The sequence below is a fragment of the Pararge aegeria genome, chromosome 20, assembly GCF_905163445.1.
Source record: "Pararge aegeria chromosome 20, ilParAegt1.1, whole genome shotgun sequence".
NCBI lineage: Eukaryota > Metazoa > Arthropoda > Insecta > Lepidoptera > Nymphalidae > Pararge > Pararge aegeria.
Window position 1 is genome coordinate 14,946,596 of NC_053199.1, and position 16,585 is coordinate 14,963,180.

General features: G+C 34.8%; 1 protein-coding gene across 1 annotated transcript in view; it reads right to left on the reverse strand.

The window, feature by feature from the left end:
• The window catches only part of LOC120632610 (neuroendocrine convertase 1-like), a 30,240-nt gene that overhangs the window by 999 nt on the left and 12,656 nt on the right, over positions 1-16,585 (reverse strand). The window contains exons 2-13 of the mRNA XM_039902539.1: positions 13,689-13,787; positions 12,832-13,026; positions 11,561-11,707; positions 7,244-7,345; positions 6,893-7,010; positions 5,444-5,562; positions 5,185-5,264; positions 4,936-5,068; positions 3,188-3,288; positions 2,789-2,881; positions 1,439-1,561; positions 405-562 (exon numbers count right to left, since the gene is read on the reverse strand). Of these exons, the coding sequence (XP_039758473.1) occupies positions 405-562; positions 1,439-1,561; positions 2,789-2,881; positions 3,188-3,288; positions 4,936-5,068; positions 5,185-5,264; positions 5,444-5,562; positions 6,893-7,010; positions 7,244-7,345; positions 11,561-11,707; positions 12,832-13,026; positions 13,689-13,787 (1,468 nt within the window). The remainder of the gene's footprint in view (positions 1-404; positions 563-1,438; positions 1,562-2,788; positions 2,882-3,187; positions 3,289-4,935; positions 5,069-5,184; positions 5,265-5,443; positions 5,563-6,892; positions 7,011-7,243; positions 7,346-11,560; positions 11,708-12,831; positions 13,027-13,688; positions 13,788-16,585) is intronic.

A 16,585-nucleotide genomic window follows, 5' to 3' on the forward strand; every position in this document is an offset into this window, starting at 1 on the left:
ACCATCTTTTCATTACTTTCTAGTTTAAAGTTTATTTTTAAGTAGAAAATAATAAAAACACTAAAGAAAATCTGTTTCAATTTTGTTTGTTTTTATTTATTTTAACACGTCTACGTTATAAGACCAGTTAGAAAGAATAGAATGTATGTAAAAACCAACCTTGACCCAATCTTATATGCGTTGACTAAAAACCGGTTCGATTGGTGATCCAAAAAAAAAAAACAAGCATAAACAACTATTTGAAGGAAGGAAGGAAAAGACGACGAGGAGACGCAACGTTTTCTAAAACTACTAGAGTATCATAAAGTGTTGTAGTTCGTGATAAACTGCAGTGTAACCACAAAGCGCGGAAAAGAGAAGGCTCTATACAGAAAGGAGTTTATCAGAGAAAGATGCACTATTACCTTGTGACGACACGAGGTATATTTCCAAAGCACCACGACGCGTATATTTTATGTTTGTTACTAGCTCCACGTGTTCAATGTAGTTTACTGGACAATCGAATACGTCAATAGCGATATCAACTGTTTCCGCCGATGACATGGATTCTCTTTTCTTTGCTCTACAAAAAATATACTAAGTTGAGCATAGTGGTACAAGTTTTTGAGTATCAAAAAAACCGACTTATTACACCAAGGTTAATTGCATTGTGTGATACGGCTCACTTTTTTCGAAAAAACCAATTTGACTTTTCAGCACAGGAAAGCACGAGCGAGACCTATAAATACAGGTTTTTTCAAACTTAATTGGTGCCTATTATTTGTAATGAAATTGAGTTAATGAATAAATTATTTTTTATTTCACTTCCTATCGTACTAATAACAAGCTTCTTGTTTTCTAAAGTAGGTATTTCGGATATGAGCTATTAACTTTACGGTAGGCCTATACGTCAAAGTTTTTTTTGGAAAACCATAGGAAAAACAAACAAATACCAACACAATAACCTACCATAAACAAATTATTTTTATAAATAAACCTCCGTATCTTCTTAGGTAAAGAAGACAAGGGATATAAATTTTTGTCAATGTCATTTTATAACTACCTAGTAGATTATCGTTTACAAAATTACGATGCTTACCTACTAAAGGAACAACAAATTCGAGAATCGCAATGTGAGAGCCAATGATATTTATTTTAACGATAGAAGAATTATTAATCAAATATTTTTACGGGGAATTCCTAAAGCGCTGCGCGGAATATTAATTAATCTCTCTTCCGTTTGGTTGGTGTGCCAGAACCACACCAATTCAATAGAAATAAGGGAACACTTTTACTAGGGTAGCATACGTTAGGAGCAGCTATCTGAGCGCACAAAATATCAAAATGAGTTAGTTTTACCGGCCGTACGAACCGACAGCGCATCGGACGGAACTACGGAGGCAACAAATGCAAAGCGGACACAAAGTGAGCGACGATTCTACCAGGATTTCATACTTACGACGGAGCATCGATACGGCACGTTTGTCTGTCGGGGACCGTTGTCCAGTTAAGAGCTGCAGTGACGAGAGCGCCGGCATTTAGTAAACCAAAACCGAAGCGAATATCAAATCGTAATCCAGCGCTGTAGAATGAAACATTTTTTTAAAATTTTTTTGTTACTTTATAAACATAATGTGATCGTGGGTTCGAAACCCTAGTAGGGCCCCTAACTTTATAGGTTGTTAAGTATTGGATATGTCTGATTCTGATTATCACTAAACTGTGATAGTAGTCGTTAGAGTCCACTAACTCGCTTTGGAGCAGCAGGCTTGCCATGATTATTTATATTTTTCAGTTTGAATGAATTATATGTCCTGAAATCCATCGACACAAGCGCTATAACTTACTCGTTTCTAAAAGGTTCCACAAACATTTGATAGTATTGTCACGGTAATATTACCATGGTATTGTTTTTAAAAGAAACCCCATATTAATATCTCATAACGTTTAATCGTTTTAGTATCTCTAATTACATCTAAGTACATTATAAACTCAAAGATCTGAACTTATAGCACACTTTTAATTAATTACTTTTCTTGACACTTCTGTACCTCTATTTTTACCCGCCATTTATTATGACCTTTCTTTTTCATCTGGGTCATCTGTCATTTTTAATTCCTACTCCAACTTATACCGGCCAAAAATTATACATAATTTTGACAAGTCTGAACAAATATACCTTTTTATCTTAAAACAAAGGCAGATTTGCTAACATTTTTAATGCTCTAACTGTGTACTGCACAGTACTAAAATAAAGTACTGTAAGTAAGTTTAGTATCCAAATATGTACCTACACAGTTTGTTAGTATGTACATAATTTGGTGGTATAACATCAAAATGGGAATAGTGTCAGCAGTTTGCCACTTTCTGGGGTGCAATTTACGTATATTACTGCGAGTAATTATAAATACTCTTCTGCGTTCCGAAGTGATAAGCATTACATATTACTAGTGTTATTAAATCTGCCTTTGTATGTACTTTGGGTTAAAGATAAAAAGTTATCTTCGTTCAGACTGGTCAAAATATGCATATCTGTGGTCAGTATAAGTTGGAGTAGGAATACAAAATGACAGGAACCCAGAGCAAAAAGGAAGGTTATATAAAATGGCGGAAATAATAGAGGTACAAAAGAGTATAGACACAAGTGTCAAGGGAAGAATCAAGAATTTATCTTTTTGTAGTTAATAAAGTTTGCTATAAGTTCAGATAGATTGATGTTTGAGACGATTAAATGTTGTAAGATATGAATATGGGGTTTATTTTATTAGGTAAGCTACTTAGGGCCTATATATTTAAATCAAAAGCTTACCCGTTTTTTTGCCATCCGGGATTTTCTGCTAGCGGTGCATACTCGGACGTCCAAACAATCAGATGTTGTACGTCCCTCCACGTTAAATTATGGCTGAAAACACATACATACATGTTACTATACATCGATATTTTTAATGCGGTTTTATGAAAAGGTGGTACGCCTATAAACACTTAGACTAATCAAAAGTTTATTTCCAGGAATGATTATCACAATTTCAATAAACAAAGTTTTAATTTTAAATCCATATTAAGTACACCGCCAATTGACTAACTCCGGTATAGTCAGTTTTTTACAGAGAGGTCCAGTACCCACTTAATTGTTCCCTGACCCCAGAAACCCCAGCCGACGCAGTTTTCCTTACATAGGTAACTTCCCAGAATCCCCGATACAACTCACTTAGCTTGGAGAGCCAGTGCGATGATACCAGCAGCCAAGGGCGCCGCGGCAGAAGTGCCCGTATGCCCCAGGGTGCAGGAGTCGTTGGTATCCGTTGTAGCCTGGAGGAGAGAAATACTTCACTTATATAACAAAGTATAGAATCGTGAGGTAAGTGCGGAGTGGAAACTACTGGTCTCAACAGTAGAAGACCTATGCCTCTTTAAACCTTCGCGACCGCGTTATCTAGATCTCTAGATGGTCGACATTACTGCGAGAACAGACATTGACTACGAAATTCTTCTTCACTACGTCATACCCAATTCTCAATAAATGTGACCTTGAAATTCCACACTCAATTATTCTCGTCTAATATTTTATAAGAAATTTCACTTTAAAAAAATTTGATGAATTCTTATAGTTAGGATCGACGTAAGTTGTATGTATGACTCCTATTAGCATGTCCATATAATATATAATCCATGTAATAGAGTTGACATTTCTATGCTGAATCAAATAAGACTTCGAATTTTTCAAGCTAACACATTCCTTCCAGTCGTTAAAATAACACGAACGTTTTATAAAGCTATGTGACCTTAGTATACATTTCAACAGAATACGAAAACGATACGGTTCTTCTAGTGCCTTTTCTGGCAACATCCAATTAAATAACTGCTACCAATTCATGTGCGCTTAGTATCTGATTTGAAAGATTACGAAAGATATTCCCCTCGGTTGGACACGAGATATTCATTCATCGAGGGATATTTTATTGTTAAACAGAAATTGATAATAACCATTCTAAGTAGATTGATCATTAACTTCGGGTAACAGACGATAAGAGTACTATAAGTTACTTAAGTTCTATATCCGGAGGTATTTACTACCGACTTCCTTTTCCTTTTTTCTCGAACCGTCTTAGTTAAATTTCGGAGTAAGATTCTTTTGGCAGATATATCAAAATAGTTTAAAACCAAGTATCGATTAATGATCCAAAACCTATAAAGTATGTACTTTCAAAAGTCCTATACGACAAGAAAAAAAATTGGAACTTTAAGAGCCCAACCCCAAAACAAGACCAAATTAAGTGCGTTAATTATATTATATTAATATCTAGGACTCTTTTTATCTGTTGCCATGACATTTGACCTACGTAAAACACAATTAATGTCCCAACTTTTTGAAACAACAAACTAGCTTCGTAGATAGGACGTGATTGGTGGTTTTAGGGTAGACATAATTTTCTCATGGTCGGTCAAAATAACCAGACTACCAAAATAACCAGACTGGTCCTGTAAGCGGTAATGGCTACCTAAATAATTTATCCGTCTAAAAGTGTAAATCACAGAAGCTGAAGTCGTACCATAAATTATACTCCCTAGGAATAAAGCTTAGATTCGCGTAATTCTAATTCTAACAACAAATGACGTCATTCTCAACTGACATTATTTCTTTATTTTTCTTCTGGCACACTCGACATTTTAATGTTGGTATGAATGGGATAGTTATTATGTTTCTCTGTGGTCATAAGTTGTTTTATATAAAGTAAAAGTAAACTCTATCATAAAGAAAATTCAGTTTATGATTATAAATTGAATTTTCTTACAAAACACAGCGCGGCCACCCGTGGCCTGCTGCCATTCTGGGTTGCATTGCTGGCCAACTTTACGTAATCTTGCGAATTGGATACTAAGAGTACATGACTTATAAGGATTTTGACTTTACTGAATGGAATGGAATGTAGTCGTATTGATTAGAACTTGACTTACTATTTTCTGATCTTTATAAGCACCAGAGGAGTATGCAGTTGCGAGAGTGGATGGACAGATTTCTCCGTACCAGGGAAACAGGCCTTGCTGAGAAGCACTGCCAATTGATATTGTGTAGATGCTCGACGAGTAACTGCAGCAAAATAGCAATAGAACGAGGAGTGTAAATCGGTCTGTTTGTTAAAAAGTAAGCGGTACATTAAGTATGTAAATTAAATGTTATAAAAGGCAAGTAAATCTGTTTCTTACCCATCACAGTTGCAGTTATCATCGTGACTTCCGCCGTTACCATTGGCCCAAACATATATTGTGCCTTTACCACCACGACCCTGAAACAGTATCTTGTTATTATCATATACCTAATTGTTCAAATACTACGAGAAAGTAAATTTAGTTTTATTGAATAAAAATCGGAAATTCTCGGGCAACGAAAAATAATTTACTAAGAAGCTGCACACGTAGGTATAAAACCAAATTTTTACAATTAAAATTGCGAACTGGATCTTACCTTTTCCACACCACGTTGAAAAGCCTCTATTGCAAGTCGCCCAGGCCCTTCTACAGTTTTACCGTCGTCATTTGGACCCCACGAGGCGCTATAGATGTCGACTTTATCCCACGCGTATCCTTAAAATTTAATTTATAAATGTTTCCCTAAAAATAGAAATATTAAACTAATGTTTTATATAGAACACTTGAAACCAGTGCGTGTTCTGCTCTGATTGATTAGTTTATACGTACGATACAAGAGGGCTTTAGTGGACTTCACGGTAGCAAAACTACTGTCGTTCAACTAGAGTTAGCGAACTGGTGCTTTAGCTACGCCGTAATGCAGACATATTGAACTAGATGGCGTTGTTAACGTCTTAGTACTATAAAGCGATAGGCTCTCTATTATTTATGCTCTCCCAGTAAAAAGTGACGAAAAGTGACTCAAGTCGAAAGTCTGCACGAACGAAACACGCAATCACGATGATAGTTTTGTTTGCCAAAAAGTAAAGGATGATCGATGAATCACTCATATATTGCAAAAGCAAGGCTTGGGGGGGGGGGGGTTTAAAACGGTTGCATTTTAATAGCAGACATAATTTTTTAAGATACATATTAATTGACAATTCAAAATAAAATCTAAATTAAATTATAAAAAAAGATCTAAAATAAATCTTCAAATAAATTTGATTGGAATGGATGGAATGTTCAGTAGAGTTGAGCGGATCCCTCTTTCCCTGTTCACCAAACGTTTTGATGTTACGTCACATTTTAGTATTACTACAAGGGCAGCATAAGCGGTCAGAGGTTTCTGTTCACAGCTAATAATATACAAGTTCGTTTGCCTTTGCAATAATTATACTTATTTGTGTTATTCAAGTCTAGCATTTCGCCCAGAACTGGCGAAACCTAATGATAATCCTATTTTATAATTTTTAACTAGAATATTTAGTGATTATAGATTATGATATAGCGATTAGATTATAGATTATAAAATTAACTACCCACTCAAACATTATTTACTTTCGCTTTTCAAAGTTCAGGAGTTGATGGATTTTCTTATACTTTCATCTAATTGCTGGGAACAGGCTTCCTTTCACAGGAACACAGGGTGTTTTAGAACATATACCATCACTACACCAAGCGGAATTGTTGAAAATTTTAAAACGTAAAAAATTAAGTCATTTCAAATTGCCCCCAAAAATTCAATTACCAAGGTAAAAAAATATTGCCAATAATAACCCCCAAGTAATCATCAATATCGGTGCAGCGCGGTTGAACCGAACATACATATGTTCGGCTGAACTGCTCATAAAACTTAACAAACACACACTTTCACATTTTTATTATTAGTTTAATAAGAAAATATTTTCTGCCTGAGTTGTTGGTTCCGCTTCCGAGGAGCATTTTGCGCTCAGCATGACGATCAATTGTACTAGGAGTGAATAAACTCCAAGTGATCGCTCACCTATTGCTTCACCTTCTATTCGATCAGTGATACGGCCGTCGAGCATCCGAACTCCTCCCACTTTGGCGCCCCAAGCCACGCCCACACCACATTTTCTGTTGTTGGCCGTCATTGCTATCTGACGAATGAAACAGATTAGTAGGCAGATATTTTTACTAAGTGCTGTTTAGAAAATGTTCATTTATTTTGGTGAGCATGTTCAACTGCAGATCACGAAGTCCTGGATTCGATCCCCGGGTCGACCCAACATCGTCATCATATCAACCCTCTACCAGCCCACTTTAGGACCTTTTTTAATTACTTAAAAAGCACATTTGTGTGCTTACTAAAATTTAAAAAAAAATAGCTCACCTCTCCAGCGCATCGGGTGCCATGTGAATTGCTATTTTCCTTGTCGTATCTTGGATATGGGTCGGAATCCGCGTCGTTACAGTCCCAACTTATCTCAGCGTCCTGGGAAATATTTATATCTAATACAGGACTGCTTATCTTGCAGCTATGAGAAACACAATTTTTTTCTCACTTCAGCAATTAAAAAAAACAATTAAAATAGGTACATTATAATGGCGTTCTATTACAGCAATGCCATGGCGTGTATATGGTTTATGGCCAGATTAGGCATAAAGCAGGGATCTCCCTGCGTCAAATGGAAAAATCCCGCTACTGTAAAGTTAAATCAAGGAATAAGGGTAGGCAGTGCTTTCACGAATGTATGAAGTGGACGCCACTGATTAAAGCTTCCCTGTAAAATGTAACATTTACACTTGTCTTAAATCATCCCATATTCCCTTTGCTGATGGCACTTTCTGTGTAACTCGTAGTATCTTTTTTAATTTTAACCAAAAGCCTGAACATAAATATCTTGAATCTATTATTATCTAATCTCTATATCATTTTCATAAATATCTTGAATAATGAAAGACTTTCATACAACCTATCGTTCGCTTTTTTTTCTTGTGGGGAAATACTCATGGATACTACGGGGAGGTTCAGCGGTTATGTCGGACTCTTACCGACTAAAACCCCTTTCACTGTTTAACCCTATATGGTAGAATTAAAAAAATAACCTTTAATTAGTAGTACCATACAGGTGCTCAAAGAATATTCTCTCAAAATAAGAATTTTCTACGTCAGGACAGTAAATTGTTCATATTAGAAAAGTGATAATAAAAAAAATACAATTTTCCAGAAAAAAACATTGCCATTATAATGTACCTATATTAGGATACGTAGTAATAAAGAAAAATAATGAAAATACTCAAATGAGACGGCGTTAGTGGACTGCCATTGAGTGAGTGACCAAGTGACCCCCCACCGTTGCCCTTGGCTACTAAAATTATGATCATGCGCAAAGGCGATTTCGCTAGTGCGCCGCAATCGTTGTATCGGCCGCGAAGTTACCAGGGTACCAGGTAATGAATGGAGGTGTTACGATAGAACAACTTTTACAGGAAGGTCGCCCCACGTCTTAATGTCTTACTAATTTACTGTGTAGTGAATTACTATGTACATAATATATGTGTTTACAATTTTACAATAAACTACCAGTTGATATCTTGGAGATGTCGTTGAAATAGATCAAAGTTTGTATTAAACGTATGCTTATAGAAGTACTATTATAGTATTAAGGACTATGTCAACGATAAAAATGCTTCGGTGTAAATTATTGCTCTAACCAGATTGCTTCTTTAATAGTTTTAAATGACAATGTGAGATGGAGGTAAAAAAAAAATAGCAACCGGTTTAGGAACCTTCGTAGCTTTAGTTTTAAGTTGACGAATTTAGTTATCGCCATCAACTCACTTCTATGTCATATTTTACATTTAATGTACGCATCAAAAGTGTATGTGCCTATTTGAATTAAGAAATATTTTATATTTTAAAAACATAGTTTACATTAAAAAAAGTAATGAAAATATTGTTTATACAATGAGACAAGTAGGAAAAAGACGGGCATGCCAATTACAGTAATTAGTTTAGTCTTAAGTTTTATCGTAACATTATCAAGAAACATGATGATAATAAAGTAAGAAAAAAGATTATACACTATTACGTAACGTATTTTTATTACGTCATAAGTAATTTGTCATTCGAAAGTAAAAAAGCATTGTGTATGCATTTTCTGCATAATATATTTTATTACTTGAAACTTCATTGAAACTACTAGTCGGATTAAAAAAATTGCAAAACAGTGAAAATAGTAGATATGTTTTAGTGTTTATAACCATTCTACACCCAAGAGGGTAAATAGGGCATGAAAATTCTTAGAAACAATATTTTTTTGGCAATTTTAACATCACGCTAAGCCATTACCTATAGTACGAGTTTTTAATTAGTTGAGGTATCAGTGATTAAACCAAACATAGTCTATGTTAGGTTGAATCACTGATACCTAAACATAGTGATACTATGTTTGGTTAGGTTAGGTTAGGTAAGGCTATGATTTCTGTCACTATTTAATAATCCTGTAAATTAATGATTTTATTATTAATTATTATTTTTATTACGCTACAAATAGCGATAATAGGCGACGTGACGCATATTTTGTACAGTTGGAATAGAAAATTAATCTTGATCACTTTGCGCACGAGGCCGTTTGGAACCAACCAACCACCCAATAGGCTCCGTAATTCCTGGACCGATTTTAACCATTTCTTCGCCAAAAGAAAGTTGAGCTTTCACGAAGTAATATAGGCTTGAATTAATGTTCAAAGAAATTAAGATCTTTAAAAAAAATTGCTTAAATTTAACACAAAGTAGCAAAATGTTACCTGTGTAGCAAAGTGTGCAGTACATGATTAACCCACTTATTTTTACCTACAAAAAAGCGAGGAAATATATAGACTAACTAGTAATGTCGCAATAGCAGCATCTGTCTAAAAATTTATGAAATCGGAGGTTGAAACCACAGTGGGTAAAATTCATCATCGTCGTCAGTAGTCGTCGTATCATCAGACGTCCACTGCTGGACATAGGTCTTTTGTAGGGCGTTCAAAACTGCACGATTCTGGGCCGCTTGTATCCAGTGGCTCCCCGCGACTCGCTTGATTGTCGATGACGAATTAATTCCAATTGGACGCATAATTTAAAAGTTACTGCGAATTTAGAAAATTTAAGGACTACACCTAAACAAAACTGTTATTTCTGTAAAAACCTTAATTGAATTCCATCTCCCAAAAAAATATGTTCATACGATATGCTTTGAAAACAAAAACGAACGCGAGTCTCGGGTAACAACTAGTTACTGATAAACTAAGAAAAAGCACGAAGGTTTATCTAATAAGTTATTAACGAAACTATAGTAATTTCTATTCGATTTTAGTAATATGAATTACCTAGATAGACTAACGACCGTTATCGAATTCATTCTATTTGTTATCTGTTGACAAGTTGCTTAGCAAAGTTGTTTATTGTCAAAAATTGTATGGATATTTTTTGACAAAAACAACGTCGTTAAGTGGTAAAAAGATTACGAATAGATTAAATATAGTAAGTATGTTTATTTATAAATAAAGTAGGATACTAATTTTCCAACTTTTCCTCAAAATGGTTTTGAAGGCACGTAGATAGGAAGAAGGATTTTAGACGCGCCTTTGGGATTAGTTTTAGCCAGATCTAACTCGTACGGTACGCGAGAAGGGCAAAACGGGACATCTGGTTGCTTTTGACTAACGGATAAACTTCAGATCATGCACTAGGAATGCAGAAACGCTAGCGAGTTACATAGATGTATGTAATATTGCTTTTACTGCTCAGACTTGTAAGTAAGTAAGTGTGTTGCGAGAATTTGGTTTGTGGGATGGCAGTGATGGGTCCCGCCCAATCGTCCGCGGACTATTTATTGAACGAATGGATGTCAAAAACTTCCACTATCTTAATCCAGAGTACTAGGATAACACAAGTTCAATGGAGATGTGTGAGTCGAACGTAAACCTTGAATCAATGTGCGTCCAACTGGTGCGTAATCATTAATTTAATTAATATTTAAAATTTATATTTTAGAATATGAATATATGTATTTACAATAATTCAATGAAGTAGGTAGTAGTGGTACTAAACTACTAACTACCAAGTAGTACTAGTAGTAGTACACATACTGCCGTCATTTTGTTGCGTGACCCCTCTCATGAGAAAAGCCCACATGATCATGGATTTTGAGAACTTAACATATATTTTGAGTAATGTATAGTAAAGGAATATAATAAAATCTATATTTTTAATAAATAGATTAAGACGTTCTTTTTATTTTGACAATATAAGTAGACAAACCCTCTAATTGACAAAAAAGTATCTGTATTTATTTAACTTTTCTGGCCACAACAAAATATAGTTAAATAAAACTTCATGATAAATAAAGTCAAAGTCCTATTATAAATAAAGGAGTAGCTTCTAAGTGTTTCGCCCTTATTTGTTAATATTCTGTCAAAGAGTTTTACCGTCTCAAAACTAATATTTTTTTCAATAAATTTATATTTATAATATAATTAAAGAAATAGGGTAATAACAGTTCTTGTTATATCAAATTAGCACGTTTAATTTGCCAGCGCATCTGCCCTATAAAGTTAGTTAGTTGTTAGTTTAGTTAGTGAGTGGCTAAAAAAAGAAAAACCACATCTACGAAAACTTGCACACCCTTTGTCCAAACTACTAGGATAGCATAAAACTAACGTAGTTCTCACGTAGGTCGGTGTGATTGTGCTCGACGCCGTCGTCCAATATTGACACTCGCACACCGCGGCCATTGTAGCCTAGCGCGTAAACTGGCAGCACGTTGAGATCCAGACGAGGCAAGTATAGATCCGTACGTGTGTCTTGCTGGGGTACGACAAAATTTAATTTTATAATAAAATGGCAAATTCAAGAAAAAAAGTTTAAAAAATCTTGCTATCTGGGATCTTTACTGGCGTGCGCTGCGTAAATTATAATTTATACTTTATGCTCAGAAACAGTTTTAATCAACAGTAAATGCACAACGTATAACGGAATAATACTATAATTTTTAAAATAGCTTGATAAAAAACCCTTATTCTTGTTGTAACATGTATGAGATAAATATGGTTACTGTTGGCTATCCTTTGGAGATAAACATATACCATCCCAGAGTTTTTTATTGGTCTTTTTAAGATATACATACATGTTTAGCCAGCGTTTGCAATGCAAGCTCACAAAATTAGGTTTGTTACAACAACTAATAATCTTTGATTTTTTTGGCCTTTTCTCTTATATAATATTATGTATTTTTATTACATATAAACCTTCATCTTGGTTCACTCTATCTATTGCTGAAAATTGCATAAAAATTCGTTGCGTAGTTTAAAATATCTAACGTATCAGTGGCGGAAGCGAATTAGTTTTATACTACGTAATGATTCAATTTCAAAAATTATAATGTCATTTTCAACCGTAATTTTTAGACTTGAAATATTCATCTAGCGTTACTGGATACAATTACAAACTACTTATAACGTTATATATATAGAACGCTACATTCTCGGTAAGTATCAAAGGATATAAGTAGTATAGGATAGGTAATAAAAATACATATTATATTTCATTTACGTTATCATTGATAAATTTCAGCAAACCAGTACCTTTTATTTTTTAATTATCTTCGACAAACATTACTCTTTTTCAGCCGATGTACAATAGATAGGTGTATAGCTCTGCACACTTGCTTTAGATCGACTACAGAGTACAGACCAATATTTTTGTAGTAGATAGCACTTAAGTATGACGTTTCATTTGGTCTTAGTTAAAGCAGTCTGCTTAAAGAATATTTAGGTATGTATTCCTGGCAAAATCTTATTATTATGTTACTCACTGAGAATGGACTTTCAACATGCTAAATCATTTTTAAAAACATTCGAGCTATTTTGGGTTCTATCCACTGTATACTAATATAGGAAAAAAAAAACAAATATATTCGGATAGATTCGTACCAAATACCATTCATATTCCCACAGCTCATCGTCGAAGAGTCCGTTTTGTATTTGGTGATCACGTACACCCTTTATGTCTTCTGCTTGCCTGGTGCTGTTGTCTATTCTTTTTACCCGATGTAACTTTTTGTCAGGATCCGGAAATGGGTACCGCTTCACCCGACTTTTAGTGAAAAGCTGTTCGGCCCATCGAATCTGAAATTAAAAGTATGTATGAATTCGAAGTATGAAGTCTAAAGACGCAAATACTGTTAGCATAGAGGAGACGTCATGACGGCAAAAGAGCGTCATCAGTCATACCTACTACGACAATACACACATCGCCATCTAGTCCCAAACTAAGCGTAGCTTGTGTTATGGGTACTAAGATAACTGATGAATAATATACAAAATACTTATAATATATAGATAAACACCCATACACTGAAAAACATTCATGTTCATCACACAAATGTTGTCCAGTTGTGGGAATCGAACCCACGGCCTTGGACTCTGAAAGCAGGGTCGCTGCCCACTGCCGCCAATCGGCTGTCAAAGTCATGCGGTTTGCGTGTCGCGTCGTTTCATGCCACCTGACTTCAAAATGCAAAACCAAAACTTTGTATTGACTTTGGATGTCGGTTTTTAATAATTATACACACTATAAACGTTAGATCTTTCTTGAATACAGCTATGAATCCGTTTCTACACTAAATCGTGTAACTCACAGCCATTCACACGAAGCAGAGTAGGTCAAGGTAACCAGGGCAATGACTGCCAAATTACCGGCCTTTGTAGGTCTCGCACACCACGTGTAAAGCGGGTAACATCTACCAGGGCGATATAAGCCCTAAAGATACGCTACAAGTCTGACTTACCCTTCGGTCCTGATGAAGTGTAGCTGTGTGTTGATTAGGGGTGCGACGTTGTTTACGCTCGTATGCACGGAAAGCGTACATATTTGGGAACCCCTGAATCTATAACAAAAATATTCAAAAATTAATTTGAATAATACTCAAGTTCAACATGTTGTTTTATGTTTCGAGGCCGCCGAATAATTTGCCAAACAAATCTCTATGATGCTCACCTTCACTGGGAGCTTTACCTAATATATTGTATATTTAATACTTTTAAGAGGAAAAATTTTGGATGCGCTAGACTTTCAAACTACTGAACAGATTTAAATAATTCTTAACAACATTAAAAATAGGGTTTTTCTTATCGATGCTGCATTACCGCGTGCGCTAATAAAATGGGTTGTCTTTTTTAAATACTATGTACTACAACACAACGTAATAACAGGTATTTGTTTTTATCGTCTTTAAAAAGTCGAGTCATACGTTAGGTATACGTTTCTTATTCTCTTAGTCTAATATAAGCCACAATTAGGTTTTTGATGTCGCAAATAATTCTAAAATAAGAGTGAGGTGATTTTCAGTCGTATAATAACTTAATTTTTAATTTTCAGTACTTCTATTTTATACAACTTACCAAAGTTTCGATAAAATTAACAACTTATTTTAATAAAAGCTAAAATAATAAAAAGATAATAGTAATTAGTAGGATAGGTTTAATAAGATCTGCTTTATATCAAAACTATACTATATACATTTTATATAGTATAGTAGATAGTAGGAGTATTTCTAGGTAATTGGTGAATCTTTAACAATAATTATTGAAGGTGTCTTAGTTTACATCAAAGTAAGAGGCTACTTGAGGTTCGAGATTAAAGGCATTTTGTATAAATTGGTTTATTTATTTACATCCGTTCGCTGAAAAGGCAAAAACGCTTGAGATAAAAATTATCCTTAATGATACTAATCGAAAATATAAGTTGGTACAACAATAAATTCCATTTAAAATCTGACAGTTGACAAAAAAGTTTAATATATAGCTTCCGAATTTTAACAGGAATCGTCCCATTATAATTTTTTATTTAATTATTTTATTCTGAGTTCTTTGATTACAAGTAAGTACTTTTACCTTTACAGATAGCCACAGAGTCATGTACTAGAGTGTACCTTTGGAAACCTAAGTTTTAGTGTTCAGCTACGCACTTAACAGAAAGGTACTTACACAAACAGTATATCCCCTGAAAATTAAAAATTATTGAATTCAGGTCCCTCAATAAGGGCATATTTGCCTAAAGGTTGAATTGTAATGTCAAATTCAAACATGTTGTGTACGACACACTCGACAACAAGGCATGTCACACGTGACACGTCATATTAAAATGGATGCCGTCATGTGATGTCCCGGACACACGTTAGTACCAGGGCAATATGGGTGGCCAGGACGTTAACATATCCACATGTCTACGCTACATGTGTGTAGTGGTGTATAATACGCAGGTCATTATCGCTATACACACATGTGATACACTGCACACTACTATATAACGTTGAAATGTGGATTGATGGAATGCGGAGTAGAATGCATAAATGTTGGTAGTATCACATGTTCCATGAAAGAATGTGTTTGATTATTTGAAATCATTTTTTACTTAGCAAGATTAACTTTATATTATAATTTAAGGTCAGCTAATAATATTAACAAATGTACCCAAGTAAATAATTAATAATGTATATAATCAATCGATATCCAATGCTAGTAAGTAAACTGAGTTTTTATTATTAGGAGTTATAGTATCTATAATAAAATAATGAACGTAATCTTGGTAATTTCTATAAATTATCTAACAACAATAATTATAATCGTGCGTAAAAAAATGCAAAAAATCCTACGTGTGTGGAGAAAATATGTCACGTCCACGGAGGCATGTGAGTTACGCCAGTCACGTATGTACCAGGCAAGCAAAGGCGGCGAGCAGTTCGCCGACACATATGTTTTCACGCACACATACGCATGTGTATAGGGTGGGATAGGGGAACGCGGTAAGCTGGGGTTGTTGGTAGAAACAGCAACTGTTTGTATCGCGCATTTGTGTGTTAGTTGTTTCACTAAAGGGAAAAGGGAGTTTGTTATTGGCGCCATAAGTTCTATTTAAGAATAGCAAGACAAACTGTAGCCTTTATGAAACAGTTTGAGCTAGGTATATCCTTGTAATAAATAACTGGCTTTTCTATTCACCACGTCTTTATCGGAAGTCACGGCTAAAGTACACCAGACAAGTCCGAATAAAATTAAGAAATTATTAATTTCCAATTTCCGCCTGGCTGGGATCGAACTCGGAATCTTCAACTTAGACCAGAACTCACCACTGCGCCAGGCAGGACTACAACTGCATGCGCCCTTCCCCTACCAGTCAAACCTGTCATATAATGTAAACAATAGTTTTATTTTAAATTAAGAAAATAATAAAAACAAACTTACATAAAGAAAATATTTCTTTATTTTGTTTGTTTTTAAATTGTTTTTCTTCCACTACAAGTAAGACTTTGACTGCAATCTCACATGATGATAAGTGATGTTGCAGATTTATATGGTAGCGTTAGTGCTAACCTGTTTGGGAGTATGGTAGTCGTATCCCTAATCGGTTGTTACGCAACATCGCACCGGAACACTAAATCATATAGCGTCACGTCATTGGTAACTTGGCCACGGCCAAAGCCTCCCACCAGACCAGATCAGAGAAATTGCAGAAATTATAAATTCCCAAATACCCCTGCCGGGAATCGAACCCGAGACTTCCTACTTTAATTCACAGCGCTCACTGTTACGCCACTTGTTTTTTTTAAATATATTTTTAAAACATAAAAACTAAAAAGCAATGAAAATATTATTTTCAATATAAGACAAGTTAGTAACAACTGGT